Genomic DNA, 14,167 nt, shown 5'->3' with positions numbered 1-14,167 from the left:
AAATAAAGCGGCCAGCAACGCCAATGAAAATATGAAGGCGACCCCACATTTTCAATTTTTTACTTTGAATAGCAAGCCCAATTTGTCATCGCTCTACTATAAGCATGAATGTGACACAAGCGGATTGTAACTCAATTCCCTTGTAAGGTCTTCTTACACTCATGATTTCCTTAATCAAAGAGGAAAATCAAAATATTTTACATTACTGAAGGCATCACTACGTAGTTTATCGTAGTGATATCTAACCCCTTACCAGTCTAAACATCTAGCGGGACTTCTTAGTTTCACACTCATCGTAACCTAGTTTTACTCAAATCCAGGCAACAATAAACTGTATGTCATAGACTGTGCGGCTGATCCCGGCGGAGGTTCGGGTCCTCCCTCGGGCATGGGTGTGTGTGTTTGTCCTTAGAATAATTTAGGTTCAGTAGTGTGTAGGCTTAGGGACTGATGACCTTAGTATTTAAGTCCCATAAGATTTCACACACATTTTTTTTTAATAAACTGTAGCTTATATCGTCCAAGTTGGACTGTGGTTCGGAAACTGGGCTTATTTGAAACTTAAAATATGAATTAATACCACTGCCTTTGTCAGTCACTTTTATTTTCTGCCACGAGGCGTTTCGAGGTCTTGCACCTTCATCTTCAGGTCGATAAGTGGATTATATTACATTTTTGGTTGCCGTGTGTAGCCAGTTGTCTTTTCTGAGTTTCTTTTCGAATATGTTCCAGCAGAAAACCCTGCGGGCCGTCATAAATATAAATTTTTTTTCCCCCCCCTTTTGTTCGTTACTGTTGTTGTCATTTAGTCTGGGCGGATGTCACATGACACCCCTTCAAGTTCATCGCTGAATATTTTACTCAGCCATCCCTCTGACAGAACACGCTGAGCTTCTGTGCCGACATCTTTAGATGGCATGCAAAGAAGAAAGATGTAAATATATATTTATGTCGATCGCCAGGGTTCTTTCACCTGTAACACAGTCGAAATAAAATTCAAAACAGTCAATTGGCAATCTCCAGCACACAAAAAAGTAATGTAATCCCGTAATCTAACTGACGATGAGGGGGTAAGCCTTCGAAAAGCGACGTGGAAGAAAATGAAAAGTTGCTGCCACAGATAATTGTTTTAATTTATATTTTAATTATTTAACAGTAAACTAATACCAAGAGACCTGTTAAATGTCTGAAAAGTCCATCCAACTATAGTGCATGAGCCATTTAAGATCCGTTGCCTTTCATGCAACTTCAATACGAACAGATTCGTTGCTTTTCGCGCAAAAATAGCATTTTATTTGACGTATCCAACATGTATAATAAAGGGCCCCAAAAATACAATGTTATATTTTGATTTTATGAGCTAGAATAATTCCTTTTTTTCTCAAAATTACGCGCTTTAAATAATTACATTGTTTCATCACACCATGATTTCTTCATCGCTAAAAGTAAAGAACAATTTTCTACAATTACACGCATCAGTATTAGATGAACCTGTTTGAACTAGACTTTCTATGCTCACATTTATGTGACCAATGTCTCAATCTTTTATCAGCTGACCTAACCAAATACAACGCCCAACGTTGTATTCTAGAGAAATCAATTGTTTTTTCTCCACACTCTCTGCTGGCTAAGAAGGCGTGTCACAAATGTGATTTTAAATGTTTCAGTCAATGGTTATTAACTACTAACTGTGAAACTTAAAGCTATCACAGATTTTCTTTTTATAATTGCTGCGTTATGACCGCTATCTATGATTACGAGTGGCATCGCGAGGTCATAAGGAATTCCACACGTGCCACCATTGAAAATAACGCTTCTTACATTGTCTGCTCCGAACTTATACTAGAATTTGCACACGCTTTTCTGGTGCAACCCGCGTTTCGGAATCGCTCAGCCAAAAATACTTTTGTAACACGATCCACTAACTAGAATACCTACGTTAAACAGCTCTGCTTTAAGCTTAGCCGCTGTGCCACCACGAACTCACCAGTTCATCGTCTAATTTTGTGGAGGAAGGAAAATAGACTATAAATGTTATGATTTAACTCTTCGTCCAGGTCGAGCTCATTAGAGATTCTTTACTAGCGATACTGGACGAGGATGAGGGAAGGATTAGGACGTGGCTTTATTCATGAAACCATCCAAACATTAAACTGGAGCGATACAGGTAAACTATAGCAAATGTAACTCAAGATTTCCCAACGGACACTTGATGCACGCTCCTGTCGTAAGCGAGTCGTGTCGTAAGCATTCATTTGGCCCACAGAGAAAAAAAATTAGTATGAGATTTAAAAGGGATAATGCCGTACTTGGCACCTCACTTTAAATTGTTGCACGATTCAAATAAATAAAAATGAGAACCACTTCAACTCTTTTGTCAGATTTCCTACTAATTTTGTCAGAAAGCTTCTCATTTGGCTCTACGCAGCAAAGTAAACCCCGTTTGAGTCCTGCCTACCTCACGAAAATTCGATATGGTCGCGCCCAAATGTAACCTACACCTTCGCTTCAGCTACCAGCGAAACTAACAACTAGTCCGCGGACACTGTGTATTTAATAGACTACTTCCTGATATTAATATTCCATATTTGTCTCAAATTATTACTGTGGTAACGCCTAACTATCTCAGTCTGATAGACAACGATCAACACCTGTCCCTTCCCTTTCTCGTTGCTAAACTTCGTAGAATAAAGTAAATTCTTAATCTTTATATCTCTTATGATTATTATTGTTCCTCTTTTCATTTCCGGTTTCATTTTGGCATTTCATGGTTCAATGTGCTATTAACGTGATTTTTAATTCCTTAAAAATTGTGTTTATGTTACATTCTGTTGCGACGGACTGCTGTTCCATCTTTCTATGGCTCACTGGACGACAACAGTGAACAGGCCGTGGTTCACGTCCTCAGTTATCCTAAGAAGCTGAGTGCCTTCCGACCCCCCCCCCCCCCCCCCCCGACCCTCCTCTCACCATCCCCCGTCCCCATTTGCCAACTAATCCCTCTACAAAGGAAAAATACTTTTCAACGTCTGGATCGTAGCCACATTCTCGTGGGAAAGTGAGACGACAAGGCATAACGGTCCGTCAACGACGAAGTTTTTGGAGAAAAATCGCGAGTTCATTTTGGACTAGCATTGCGAATAATATTTCAGAAGCCTTTTCAAAGGAATGATTCTGATGTTCAGCTTAATAGATTTAGGAGAACCACGGAAAACTCAAATCTGGACAGTCGGACGGGTATTTGAACCTCGCGTTTCCCAGAGATGGGTACAGAGCCTTAGCCACTGCGCCACCTCGTTCGATCGGGTCTTTCACATGTCGTTCTGCTGTAGTAACCGGTAATTGGGATTTGCAGAAAATATCTTAATCCTTGTGAAGTCATCCCGACTTACTTATTGCTCTATATTACTCTACTTATTGCAAGGTCCGTAACTGTCACAAAAGTATAAGGTCGTCACTGACTAGAGCGAGAGTCTTTATAAGAACAATCAAACGTAAGAATACAGTCCGCGTATCCTTGTTCGTTCACCCTTTCAAGGTAAAATAAGTAAAACAAATACATCGAAATTTGTTCGTCCACGTTTTTGTCTCACTTTAGTCTGTAGTGAGCTGTGTTTCGTCTTCCATATACATCAAACTGAAAAGAATACTTCCCGAAGTCGAAAGTTTTAGATTTCAGCTACTGTGCTACGCTGGTCGAGATTTTGCTGCTATTTTTTAGGGTAATCTACAGCTTGGACCAGAGCGGATGTATTTTTTCTACTATCTGAAATGCAGAACTAGACGCGGTCACCCGTCGAACGTTGTTGTAGGTAGTGAGGAACAGAAAATAGAAATTAAATCATATTTGGTGTTTGGTTATTCATTATAGTGTAATCGTACGATTATATTTTATTTGTCGTATCAGAAGCAAATAATATCAAATACAAACATAGACATTATAACTGAGAAGGATCAGAGAACTGAAGCGCCAGAATCTGACAACCTGAAGATTACTAATGCTAACTTTGCCTTCCAAGGTGATGAAAGTAATGCCTCCGAGTTTTTTATTCTGTTCACAATATCGATTCAGGTATTACATCTCGTGCATATTACTCGGTCGACTTTTCCGTTTCGATGACACAAGTTGCAACCCTCTGCCGATAGAGGGCTCCTCATTGTAGCGTGTAAAGTGGCAGTGTGTAACGTAACTACTGTACGTCGGCGCGTGAGCTATCCTCAGAAAACTGAAAGCACGAATTCGAAGGGCTGTTGCACATAAAGAGCACCCTCTCCTTCAGTATGAAAATGCCAGACCACACACAAGCGCCGTGACGTCTGCAATAATCCGACGCCTTGGGTTCACTGTCATCGAGAATCCTCCATACAGCCCTGACTTGGCCCCATCCGATTTTTGTCTATTACCGAATCTTTAAAGAACACCTTCTAGAACTTCAGTTCGATATTGTTGAAGCGGTACAATCTTGTGGCTCTGTCAACAAAGTCAAAAATTCCACAGCGACGGTATCAACAAACTGGTCTCTCGTTAGAAGAAATGTGTTTTATCACCGGGGCTACTATGTTGAGAAATATATGTGTAGAGATGAAGAAAAAAGATGTAGAATGTGATTTTCACTCTGCAGCGGAGTGTGCGCCGATATGAAACTTCCTGGCACATTAAAACTGTGTGCCGGACCGAGACTCGAACTCGGTACCTTTGACTTTTGCGGGCAAGTGCTGTACCATCTGAGCTACCCAAGCACGTCTCACGCCCCGTCCTCACAGCTTTACTTCTGCCAGAACCTCGTCTCCTACTTTCCAAACTTCACATAAGCTCTCCTGCGAACCTTTCAGAGCTAGCACTCCTGAAAGAAAGGATATTGCGGAGACATGGCTTAGCCACAGCCTGGGGGATGTTTCCAGAATGAGATTGTCACTCTGCAGCGGAGTGTGCACTGATATGAAACTTGCTGGCAATAGGAGGCGAGGTACTGGCAGAAGTAAAGCTGTAAGGAGGCGGCGTCAGTCGTGTTTGGGTAGCTCAGATAGTAGAGCACTTGCCCGCGAAAGGCAAAGGTCTCGAATTCGAGTCTCGGTCTGGCACACAGTTTTAATCTGCCAGGAAGTTTCGAGATGTAGAATGTTAGTAGCGTTTGTTTTATTTAAAAATTTTAAGAGATTTCATATAAAAATGCACAGGCATAACTCTGCAACATACCCTCGCTTATTCTGTACGATCTCTGATGAGGAGTGAATATCGTTTAATGTCGAACACATACCACGTTACAGATAAATAACAGTGGAAACATGTATACCTGTACTTCCAAGCACTCAGTCTGAGGGAAGGGACACAAAATACGCACAACCCAATCTGCTCCCACTGCACGCAACTGTAGTGTAAATTGCTTTGAGCCAATGGTGATCGCTTTTAGAAGAATTACCCTGTGTTGATACTTTCTGTAATTTTCCACTTTAAGAGCACATCAAACAAAAGCAGAATTAGAAACGGTGGACGAGTGTCTCTTCCCGAAATTCACCCGTTGATGCATTTGTTTCCTGTTGATGACGACATTATTAGGAATGAAACACTAGCTCATATTGGGGAGTGTTGGGGAAGGAAATCTGAAATCCCACCAGTACTGTCTAAATTATCATTTGAGATAAATAACGACTCCACTTCCCCAATAAAGAATGCCTGACCGACAACTCCTATCACCTAAATGCTACCTTCAATTTCTGTTTGGGATAGGCTACCGCAAAGACTTGGAACGATACTTTCAACAACGTGCCATATTCGAGTTCGCTACCATCAGTAGCACATCTTCGAGGCTACAGACTACTCGTTCTGGCAAAGCGTGCGGTACGGCGATATCCTAGGGTAACATATCGTCAGTTTATGCGAATCATAGTTCACAGGATATGACTTTGCATTCTAGGTGTGTGCACAGATGTATGCTTCTAACTGTTCTTTATTGTTACTTTGATCCCATTACGATTGTGAAGATTATATGAGAGACCTTGTTGTGAATGTGCCATTGTAGACACTATGCGAAATTGAAATCTAGGAGAAATAAATGACTATCAGGTGATGATAGCACAGGTGTACCGAAATGTAACAATAGTAATATGGGAGAAAGTGTTTTATGATCGGAGAAACATAACAGTAGGAAAGAAATTAGCTTGTTTTCAAAACCATGAATGTATCTAGAAAATATATGCAACCCAAAAGTGAGTCTAAGTTCTAAGAAGTACAATTTATGCCTTAGCGAAAAACTATTGATGCTCGGAACCAAACAAGTGGGATCGGAGAAAACCCAACAGTTAACATCTCCACAGTAATGTGCATATTCGCATGAACGCGCAGCGTCACAGCTTGTATGTTGACTAACTTCCCTGCAACATCTCACCTGTCGCGTGTCAGAGTCTCGACGCCACAGTATCTGAATAATGTGGCTTCTGAACCGAATATTACGTATTCGTAAAATACTGAAATTCGCATGGTCTCTGCGTGTCGTTATACTGACCCGATGATGAGTTTAAGATGTGGACAGTGCACGTGGCACTACCGGGCCTTGGAACATCAGTTAATGATAACGAGCTAATTTGTCGAAAGGGTATTCCACCGTCGACTGCGTAACTTAGAACTCGTCATGTATGTAGAACGCAAGAGAAAACAAAAGAGTAATAACAATCTTACTTTCATCCCAAAAAATATGAACATGTAGAACCGAGTAAGAGAAAGCAGCTGTGCTGAAGATAAAAATGCTCCTGCTAGCGGACGAAATGATTAGGCGTTCCACATTACTCGAATGTCGCAAGACCTTGTACCAGCCGTCTGCACAGCGTGTACGAGGCTCTCTCTGAGGACTTCACGTACCATCGTCTCATGTGCTTACCGTGAGATTCTCGGGAGCCTGAGCCAGCTGCCGCAGGTAAGAACGCACGGTTGATAGCGATCACTCTCTCAACTAGCGCACAAAATCATTCAGAAGCTGAGTGCTGGACACGCTGTCCAGAAACGCCTCCTTGTTGTGATGCGCAGAACTCGTTTGCCGTCACGCAGCATGGGCGGAGAAATACTGCCATTGGACTCTCGAAGCATGGAAGGAGATCGCTCGCACTGATCATTCGTGGCAAACGTTGGTATACGCGAATGACAGTGCGCGAGTAAGATGACTATCACTCGAGGCGATGTATCTGATGTGCCAACAGGGCGCTCTTTAGGCAGATGCTGAAGGTACTCTCGCGTGTGGGACGTTTATATCGGATGAAATGGAGCTCCACATCTTTCTCATACGGTCTTTCATCAGCGATTCAAGGAGGCATCTACTATCTGAAAGTCATCTGCTGTTAGACACCTTTTACGCCATTTATTCATGCACGCATCTACAAGCACTTCTCTGTCTTAAAGAACCTCAGTCACTTATCCGTGTGCTAGAGTAGTTTATCTTTAGATGGGAACTGCAAGGCATGTCTCAAGCAATTCGCCTAAACTCCGAGATGAGCTAGCCAGTATAAATGCTAGGAGGGCAGAGTTGGTTAGCATGGGCCGCATGATCGGACGACAAATCGAATAATTTGTTTTTCCGCTTGGTGGTATGAGGACGTGTCGGTCTCTTTAGTACAGACACCGTCTTGTGATAAAGAAATGGGAACACTGAAGTGACATCTCTCTGGATTATGGTGAGATGGTTGCTTGTTTGCGCTGCATTTGTGTAGTCGTGCATTGTTGAGCATCAAATTTATCAAAAAAACGGCTCTAAGCACTATTGGACTTAACATCTGAGGTCATAATTCCCCTAGACTTAGAACTACGTAAACCTAACTAACCTAAGGACATCACAAACATCCATGCCCGCGACAGGATTCGAACCTGCGACCGTGGCAGCCGCGTGATTCCGGACTGAAGCGCCTACAACCGCTCTGCCACTCAAATTTATCCACGCGAGATATTTTGCAGTCGTATGTATTCAACGTGGACAACATTACTTCTTTATTGGAACTCACTGTTTCTATATAACACGTGGGAATCAGTATCCAGTTTCCATCCAGTCATCTGTGCTTGCAATTTTATTATCTCATTGCTTTCAGCCGCCCGGTCTGAGGCGGCTTGCCACGGTTCGTGCGACTCCCTCCGCCGGAGGTTCGATTCCTCCCTCGGGCATGGGGTGTGTGTTGTCCTTAGCCAAGTTAGTTTAAGTTAGATTAAGTAGAGTGTAAGCTAGGTACCGATCATCTCAGCGGTTTGGTCCTATAGGTGTTCACCACAAATTTCCAAAAAAATTTCATTGCCTTTCCGCTATTAAATAACATCATGGGCGCTAACACGAACACACGGTGATTTTCTTGGTCTTTTGTATATGTATGATCATGTGAAACCACATGGTCCATTGAAATGAACATGCATGTGGTATGAGTTCACGTTTTCATTTTCTGAACAGTATACTGTGTTACATTCTCATGCTTAGGGTTTGCAATCATGTAAAACGTTTTAAAAAACATCGTCGTCGCCATTTACTGTAGAAATTATCTATTTTCACTAATACAGTTTTTGGCCTCATGGTTATCAGCAAGTGATACGTTGCAAAAGGCTGTGATTTACTAACACTGAAATTTGGAAAAAATCTTCTCGCATGTACACATGCGATCGTCGTATCTGAGCTCTTTAACAATGCTACCATCTTTATCATAAATCCCAACAAGCCACTCTTCTTGTACACTGTTTGCATGAGGACTGAGGCAGTTGGAGTGAAAATTTTCGCGAGGTTCGAACCCCAGATTGCCCGTCCTCATTTAGGTTTTGTCGTAGCTTTAACTCACATTATTCGAATGGTGAGATATTTCCTTCAAGTAAGACGTGGCATATTTTGGCGTCGTTTGCGTCCAGATGAACCACTGTGCCGTCTCCATGATCTCTCCGTCGATGAGTCACTAAATCGCAGAAAGAACAAGAAGAACAAAAAAGAATAAAGCAGAACGAGTTGTTACACGTCGTAGTGAATGTGCAGCATTCTTAGGAGCCTGATGTACCAAAAAATAGTGATACGCAGAAATGTCCTGAATCTTGAAATAAAAAAGTAAGTTCTTCCGGAGTACGTAAAAAGGCTGCAATAGATTTGCGGCTAAGGAACGCTGATACGGAATATTGTATGTGAACAAAACATTGCATCCTTACGTCATCAGACGTAGTTCTCGACGATAAAGAGAGCGGCGAGTACTTGCCTTAGACTTGGAATACTAATGGGATCCAGGAAAACTGCAAATATCTCACGATTTCAAAAGCTTCGTTATGCTACCACAAGACCGCTGCGTTTTTCTGATTCTCTCCCCTATCTTAATGGGACTTCTCGAAACGAACGGGTCATGCACGAGAAACTCCTTTTATTGGTTCGGCAGACCGACTTATGGCCGACAGCTCTTCCTTGTTCCAGTTTACGCAGAAGCAACGACGATGATTCACGCTGCAGATTTTTAGCAGTTCGATTAATTTATCTCAATGGCGCTAAAAGTAACTTTTAGCGAAGTTCGTTAAGCAAGCGGCAAATGACAGCTAAGTGTTCAGATAGGCGGAAGAGGAATTACATTTTAACAAAATGAGTGAAATGGTTAGCTTCAGCTTTCCGACCGTCAAGTACCACGAGAGAATACATCCTTATTTGAATCGTACCACGTGTGAATTTTGGATGGTTGCCATCATTCCCAGCTCAAGAATATGATATATGGGACTGCTTTAGGACAAATTTCTCTCTCTATATATATTGGGGTATTAAAAAGTTTTCTGGCAATCAGCTGTATACAGCGCTTTCGAAAATTCCTGTTACGATCTTCTAGGACTTGTAGAGGGGAGTGAGTACATAGTAGGAACTCAGGTCCGTCAGACGTATAACTAGTTCATGTCTGCTGAGGGAAAGAGAAAAATCTCAAGAGTTACTTGTCCTGGTATGCAATAGGATAGACAGGATGACCGGTTCTTGGAAGCTGTGCCACTGAATGTCCGTTAGGAAATGTGGTTTCAGCACGATGGTGCACCACATCTTTTCTCACGTGCGGTCCGGAGGCATCTCGAGGGACGATATGGTGAAAGATGTCTAGGCCAGGCGGTCCATCCGCGTGGCTGCCGTAATCGACGGATTTAACTCACCTAGTCTACTTCTTGTGGTGTCGCATGTATAGTACAATTTAGGAGACTCCTGTCTAGACAGAGGAAGATCCGCTTGCACGAGTTCTGGCAGCCACACTAGAAACTGAAGAGACACCAGGTGGGATGGAGAGTGTGTATCACAACATGCTTGTTAGGTACAATGACTGTAACAACGTTGGTGATCCCCATATCGATGCGCTGTTTTAATGCAGTACATGAAGCTGGGATTTTTTTGTTTTGAAATAATGGGCCGGCCAGAGTGGCCGAGCGGTTCTAGGCGCTACAGTCTGGAATCGCGCGACCGCTACGGTCGCAGGTTCGAATCCTGCATCGGGCATGGATGTGTGTGATGTCCTTAGGTTAGTTAGTATTAAGTAGTTCTACGTTCTAGGGGACTGAAAACCACAGCAGCTAAGCCCCATAGTGTTCAGAGCCATTTTTTTGAAATAATGTAAACACGTAATGTTTAAGTGTTAATATCAACAATCCAAAGACGCTGTACGTGAAACTGGCTACATTGCAGCATTGTTCGGGAAGGACGTTGAATTATAGGTCACCCTACAGTTGTCTGGGTATACCAGTCCACAGGTCAGAGAAAGGGAATGTCGTACCGTGTGGAAGGGTCAGAGCAGTGAATTGGTCAGTTCCTGGTTGGGCTGACCTAGCAAAGCACTACGTGGGCAAAGGCAGTGAAACTGTTGTTACTGCAGCAACACTGTCGGGTCTGGTTCAAATGGCTCTGAGCACTATGGGACTTAACATTGGAGGTCATCAGTCCCCTAGAACTCAGAACTACTTAAACCTTACTAACCTAAGGACATCACACACATCCATACCTGAGGCAGGTTTCGAACCTGCGACCATAGCGGTCGCGTAGTTCCAGACTGAAGCGCCTAGAACCGCTCGGCCACAACGGCCGGCACTGTCAGGTCTACAACATTCTGATAGTATCTTTCCAACAATGATATGATTTAGTAAATTACAGTCTGTATTAGCGGTATATCAGACGAGGAATTCTCTAGCAGGAAGAAAGACTTTACTGTGCACGTGGCTTAGAAGTCTCACGGGTAAATTTGAAGGCGATAATATTAAATGAAAGACAAATTGATGGGAAGTTATAACAGATATATACATGCCGAAGTAAGTAGTTTCTCACTGGCTCGTCTGAGGCATAAATATTTAGTACGGGCAGACTTGGGAACCTGAGTAATGTGATGTATTTCAGAGCAATGTGAAAAAACCATTATAGTTGCTGCTGACGGAACCCTCCGTAACAAACATAATTTGCAGAATATTCTGGATTTCATTGTTAATTTTCGTATTTCCACATACACGAACGATTGTTTAAGATTTGACATACGCAGCTGCAGAAAACGGCACGGCGGAAGTTAAGAACCCACAGCATGTTTGTCTGTATCTACAGGAGGTATAAAACTTGATGACCTGAAGAACAATTCTACCACTCCAAGTCCAGCAACTCCATGTCTTAAATATGCAGTGTGCTAGTATGAGATGGAACGTTGGTTGTAGCCTCAAAGGAAATGAAACTCCGGTGTTAGAAAATACTGGATATAAGAAGATATACGGATGTATACTTCACAAAATATAAGACGTTAAAAATTAGCTGTTATAGGGCAATTAGACCAAAATGGGAAGTCACGATATACAGTAGTGATAGTCCGAGGCGTTACAAAGTGTAATGACCTCACGAGATTCACGTGCCGCATAATATGTGACTAGATTTGATCTGTTTTGGAATAGTTCATAATAGCTGGATGTCAAAGGCTCTAGAACAGGTTGTAAATGTGGTAACTTAGCTGGTCAGCAGTAATAGAAAAACATCGGCTACTAGTGACGAGAGTCTAATTGTATCCGGAGAAAGAAGTAGGGAAATTTAGGGAAGGGCGAGGCAGCGCGTGCGTGCGACTTACCCCTGCTCCTGAGCGACCTTGATGTTCCACCAGGGGATGCGCGACTGCGAGCGCTGCCTGGCGGCTCCCAGGGCGAGCGCGAGCAGCAGCGCCAGCAGAGAGAGGGCGGTGCGCGGGGCCATGGCTGCCTGCTCACTGCTCGCCGCCGCGCACCGCCGCCGCCGCCGCCGCCGCCGCCCGCTGGCCCCCACCCACACGCCCACGCCCTCCAACCAGTCCGGCCTCCAGACCGTCTTTTTGGCCGTCACTTGCACCCATTCGCGAACGCTTTTTTCCTCGCTCTTTCGGCTGCCGTCTACGTCGAGGTCGTTAGAGTTAGAGATCTTGCTCCGTCGGTGGGAACTAGTAAGGACCACACCTTCAGCACAAAACTCGAAACTTGTACCTCTTTTATTTCGTGCAGCGTTCGAGACATCGAAGCGAGGTTTCCGGCAAATGGCTGAGGACAGAGGGGCGCACAGTTTGGTTCTACGGGTAATCATCTTTAATCAGCATATATGGAACGATGTACTCTTTAAAGGCATTCGAAAGTTCCAGAAATCACGAAGCAACACAGACAGTAATGAGTAAAATTATATCATAAGTATGCATAACTGTCATTAAAATTGCTACACCACGAAGGTGACGTGCTACAGACGCGAAATTTAACCGACAGGAAGGAGATGCTGTGATATGCAAATGATTACGTTTCAGAGCATTCACACAACGTTGGCGCCGGTGGCAACACCTACAACGTGCTGACATGTGGAAAGTTTACAACCGATTTCTCATTCACAAACAGCAGTTGACCGGCGTTGCCTGGTGAAACGTTGCTGTGATGCCTCATGTAAGGAGGAGAAATGCGTACCATCACGTTTCCGACTTTGATAAAGGTCGAATTCTAGCCTATCGCGATTGCGGTTTATCGTATCGCGACATTGTTGTTCGTTTTGGTCGAGATCCAATGACTGTTAGCAGAATATGTAGTCGGTGGGTTCAGGAGGGTAATATGGAACGCTGTGCTGGATCCCAACGGCCTCGTATCACTAGCAGTCGAGATGACAGGCATCTTATCCGCATGGCTCTAACGGATCGTGCAGCCACGCCTCGATCCCTGAGTCAACAGACGGGGACGTTTGCAAGACAACAACCATCTGCACGAACAGTTCGACGACGTTTGCAGCAGCATGGACTATCAGCTCGGAGACCATGGCTGCTGTTACCCTTGACGCTGCATCACAGACAGGAGCGCCTGCGATGGTGTACTCAACGACGAACCTAGTTGCACGAATGGGAAAGCATCATTTTTTCGGATGAATCCTGGTTCTGTTTACAGCATCGTGACGGTCGCATTCGTGTTTGGCGACATCGTGGTGAACGCACATTGAAAGCGTGTATTCGTCATCACAATACTAGCGTATCACCCGACATGATAGTATGGGGTGCCAATGGTTACACGTGTCGGTCACCTCTTATTCGCACTGACGGCACTTTGAACAGTGGACGTTACATTTCAGATGTGTTACGACCCGTGGCTCTACCCTTCATTCGGTCCCTATGGAACTCTACATTTCAGCAGGATAATGCACGACCGCATGCTGCAGGTCATGTACGGGCCTTTCTGTATAGAGAAAATGTTCGACTGCTGCCCTGGCCAGCACATTCTCCAGATCTTACACCAATTGAAAATGTCTGGTCAATGGTGGCCGAGCAACTGGCTCGTCACAATACGCCAGTCACTACTCTTGATGAACTGTGGTATCGTGTTGTAGCTGCATGGGCAGCTGTACCTGTACACGCCATCCAAGCTCTGTTTGACTCAATGCCGAGGCGTATCAGGGCCGTTATTACGGCTAGAGGTGGTTGTTCTGGGCACTGATTTCTCAGGATCTATGCACCCAAATTGCGTGCAAATGTAATCACATGTCAGTTCTAGTATAATGTACTAGTCCAATGAATACCCGTTTATCATCTGCATTTCTTCTTGGTATAGCAATTTTAATAGCCAGTAGTATAGAAATATATCGCTTTTCAATCTCGGCATATAAACTTTTCGCAAAATTATAAGAGGAATGTGTGAAAACTGGAAGACAAGGCGGCCGGAAGAGGAAGATGCGGCGTATAGACGTCCAAGTGA

The 14,167-nt window shown here is 43.6% G+C and overlaps 1 protein-coding gene across 1 annotated transcript in view; it reads right to left on the bottom strand.

The window, feature by feature from the left end:
- The window catches only part of LOC126298757 (transforming growth factor-beta-induced protein ig-h3-like), a 309,651-nt gene extending 297,424 nt beyond the window's left edge, over window positions 1-12,227 (bottom strand). Inside the window, exon 1 of the mRNA XM_049990203.1 lies at window positions 12,052-12,227. Within this exon, the coding sequence (XP_049846160.1) occupies window positions 12,052-12,173 (122 nt within the window). The 5' untranslated portion in view covers window positions 12,174-12,227. The remainder of the gene's footprint in view (window positions 1-12,051) is intronic.
- Window positions 12,228-14,167: the final 1,940 nt, after the last annotated feature.

Source organism: Schistocerca gregaria, chromosome X (assembly GCF_023897955.1).
Source record: "Schistocerca gregaria isolate iqSchGreg1 chromosome X, iqSchGreg1.2, whole genome shotgun sequence".
Lineage (NCBI taxonomy): Eukaryota > Metazoa > Arthropoda > Insecta > Orthoptera > Acrididae > Schistocerca > Schistocerca gregaria.
Note: the sequence above shows the minus strand (reverse complement) of the source record. Positions and strands in the feature narration are given on the sequence as shown.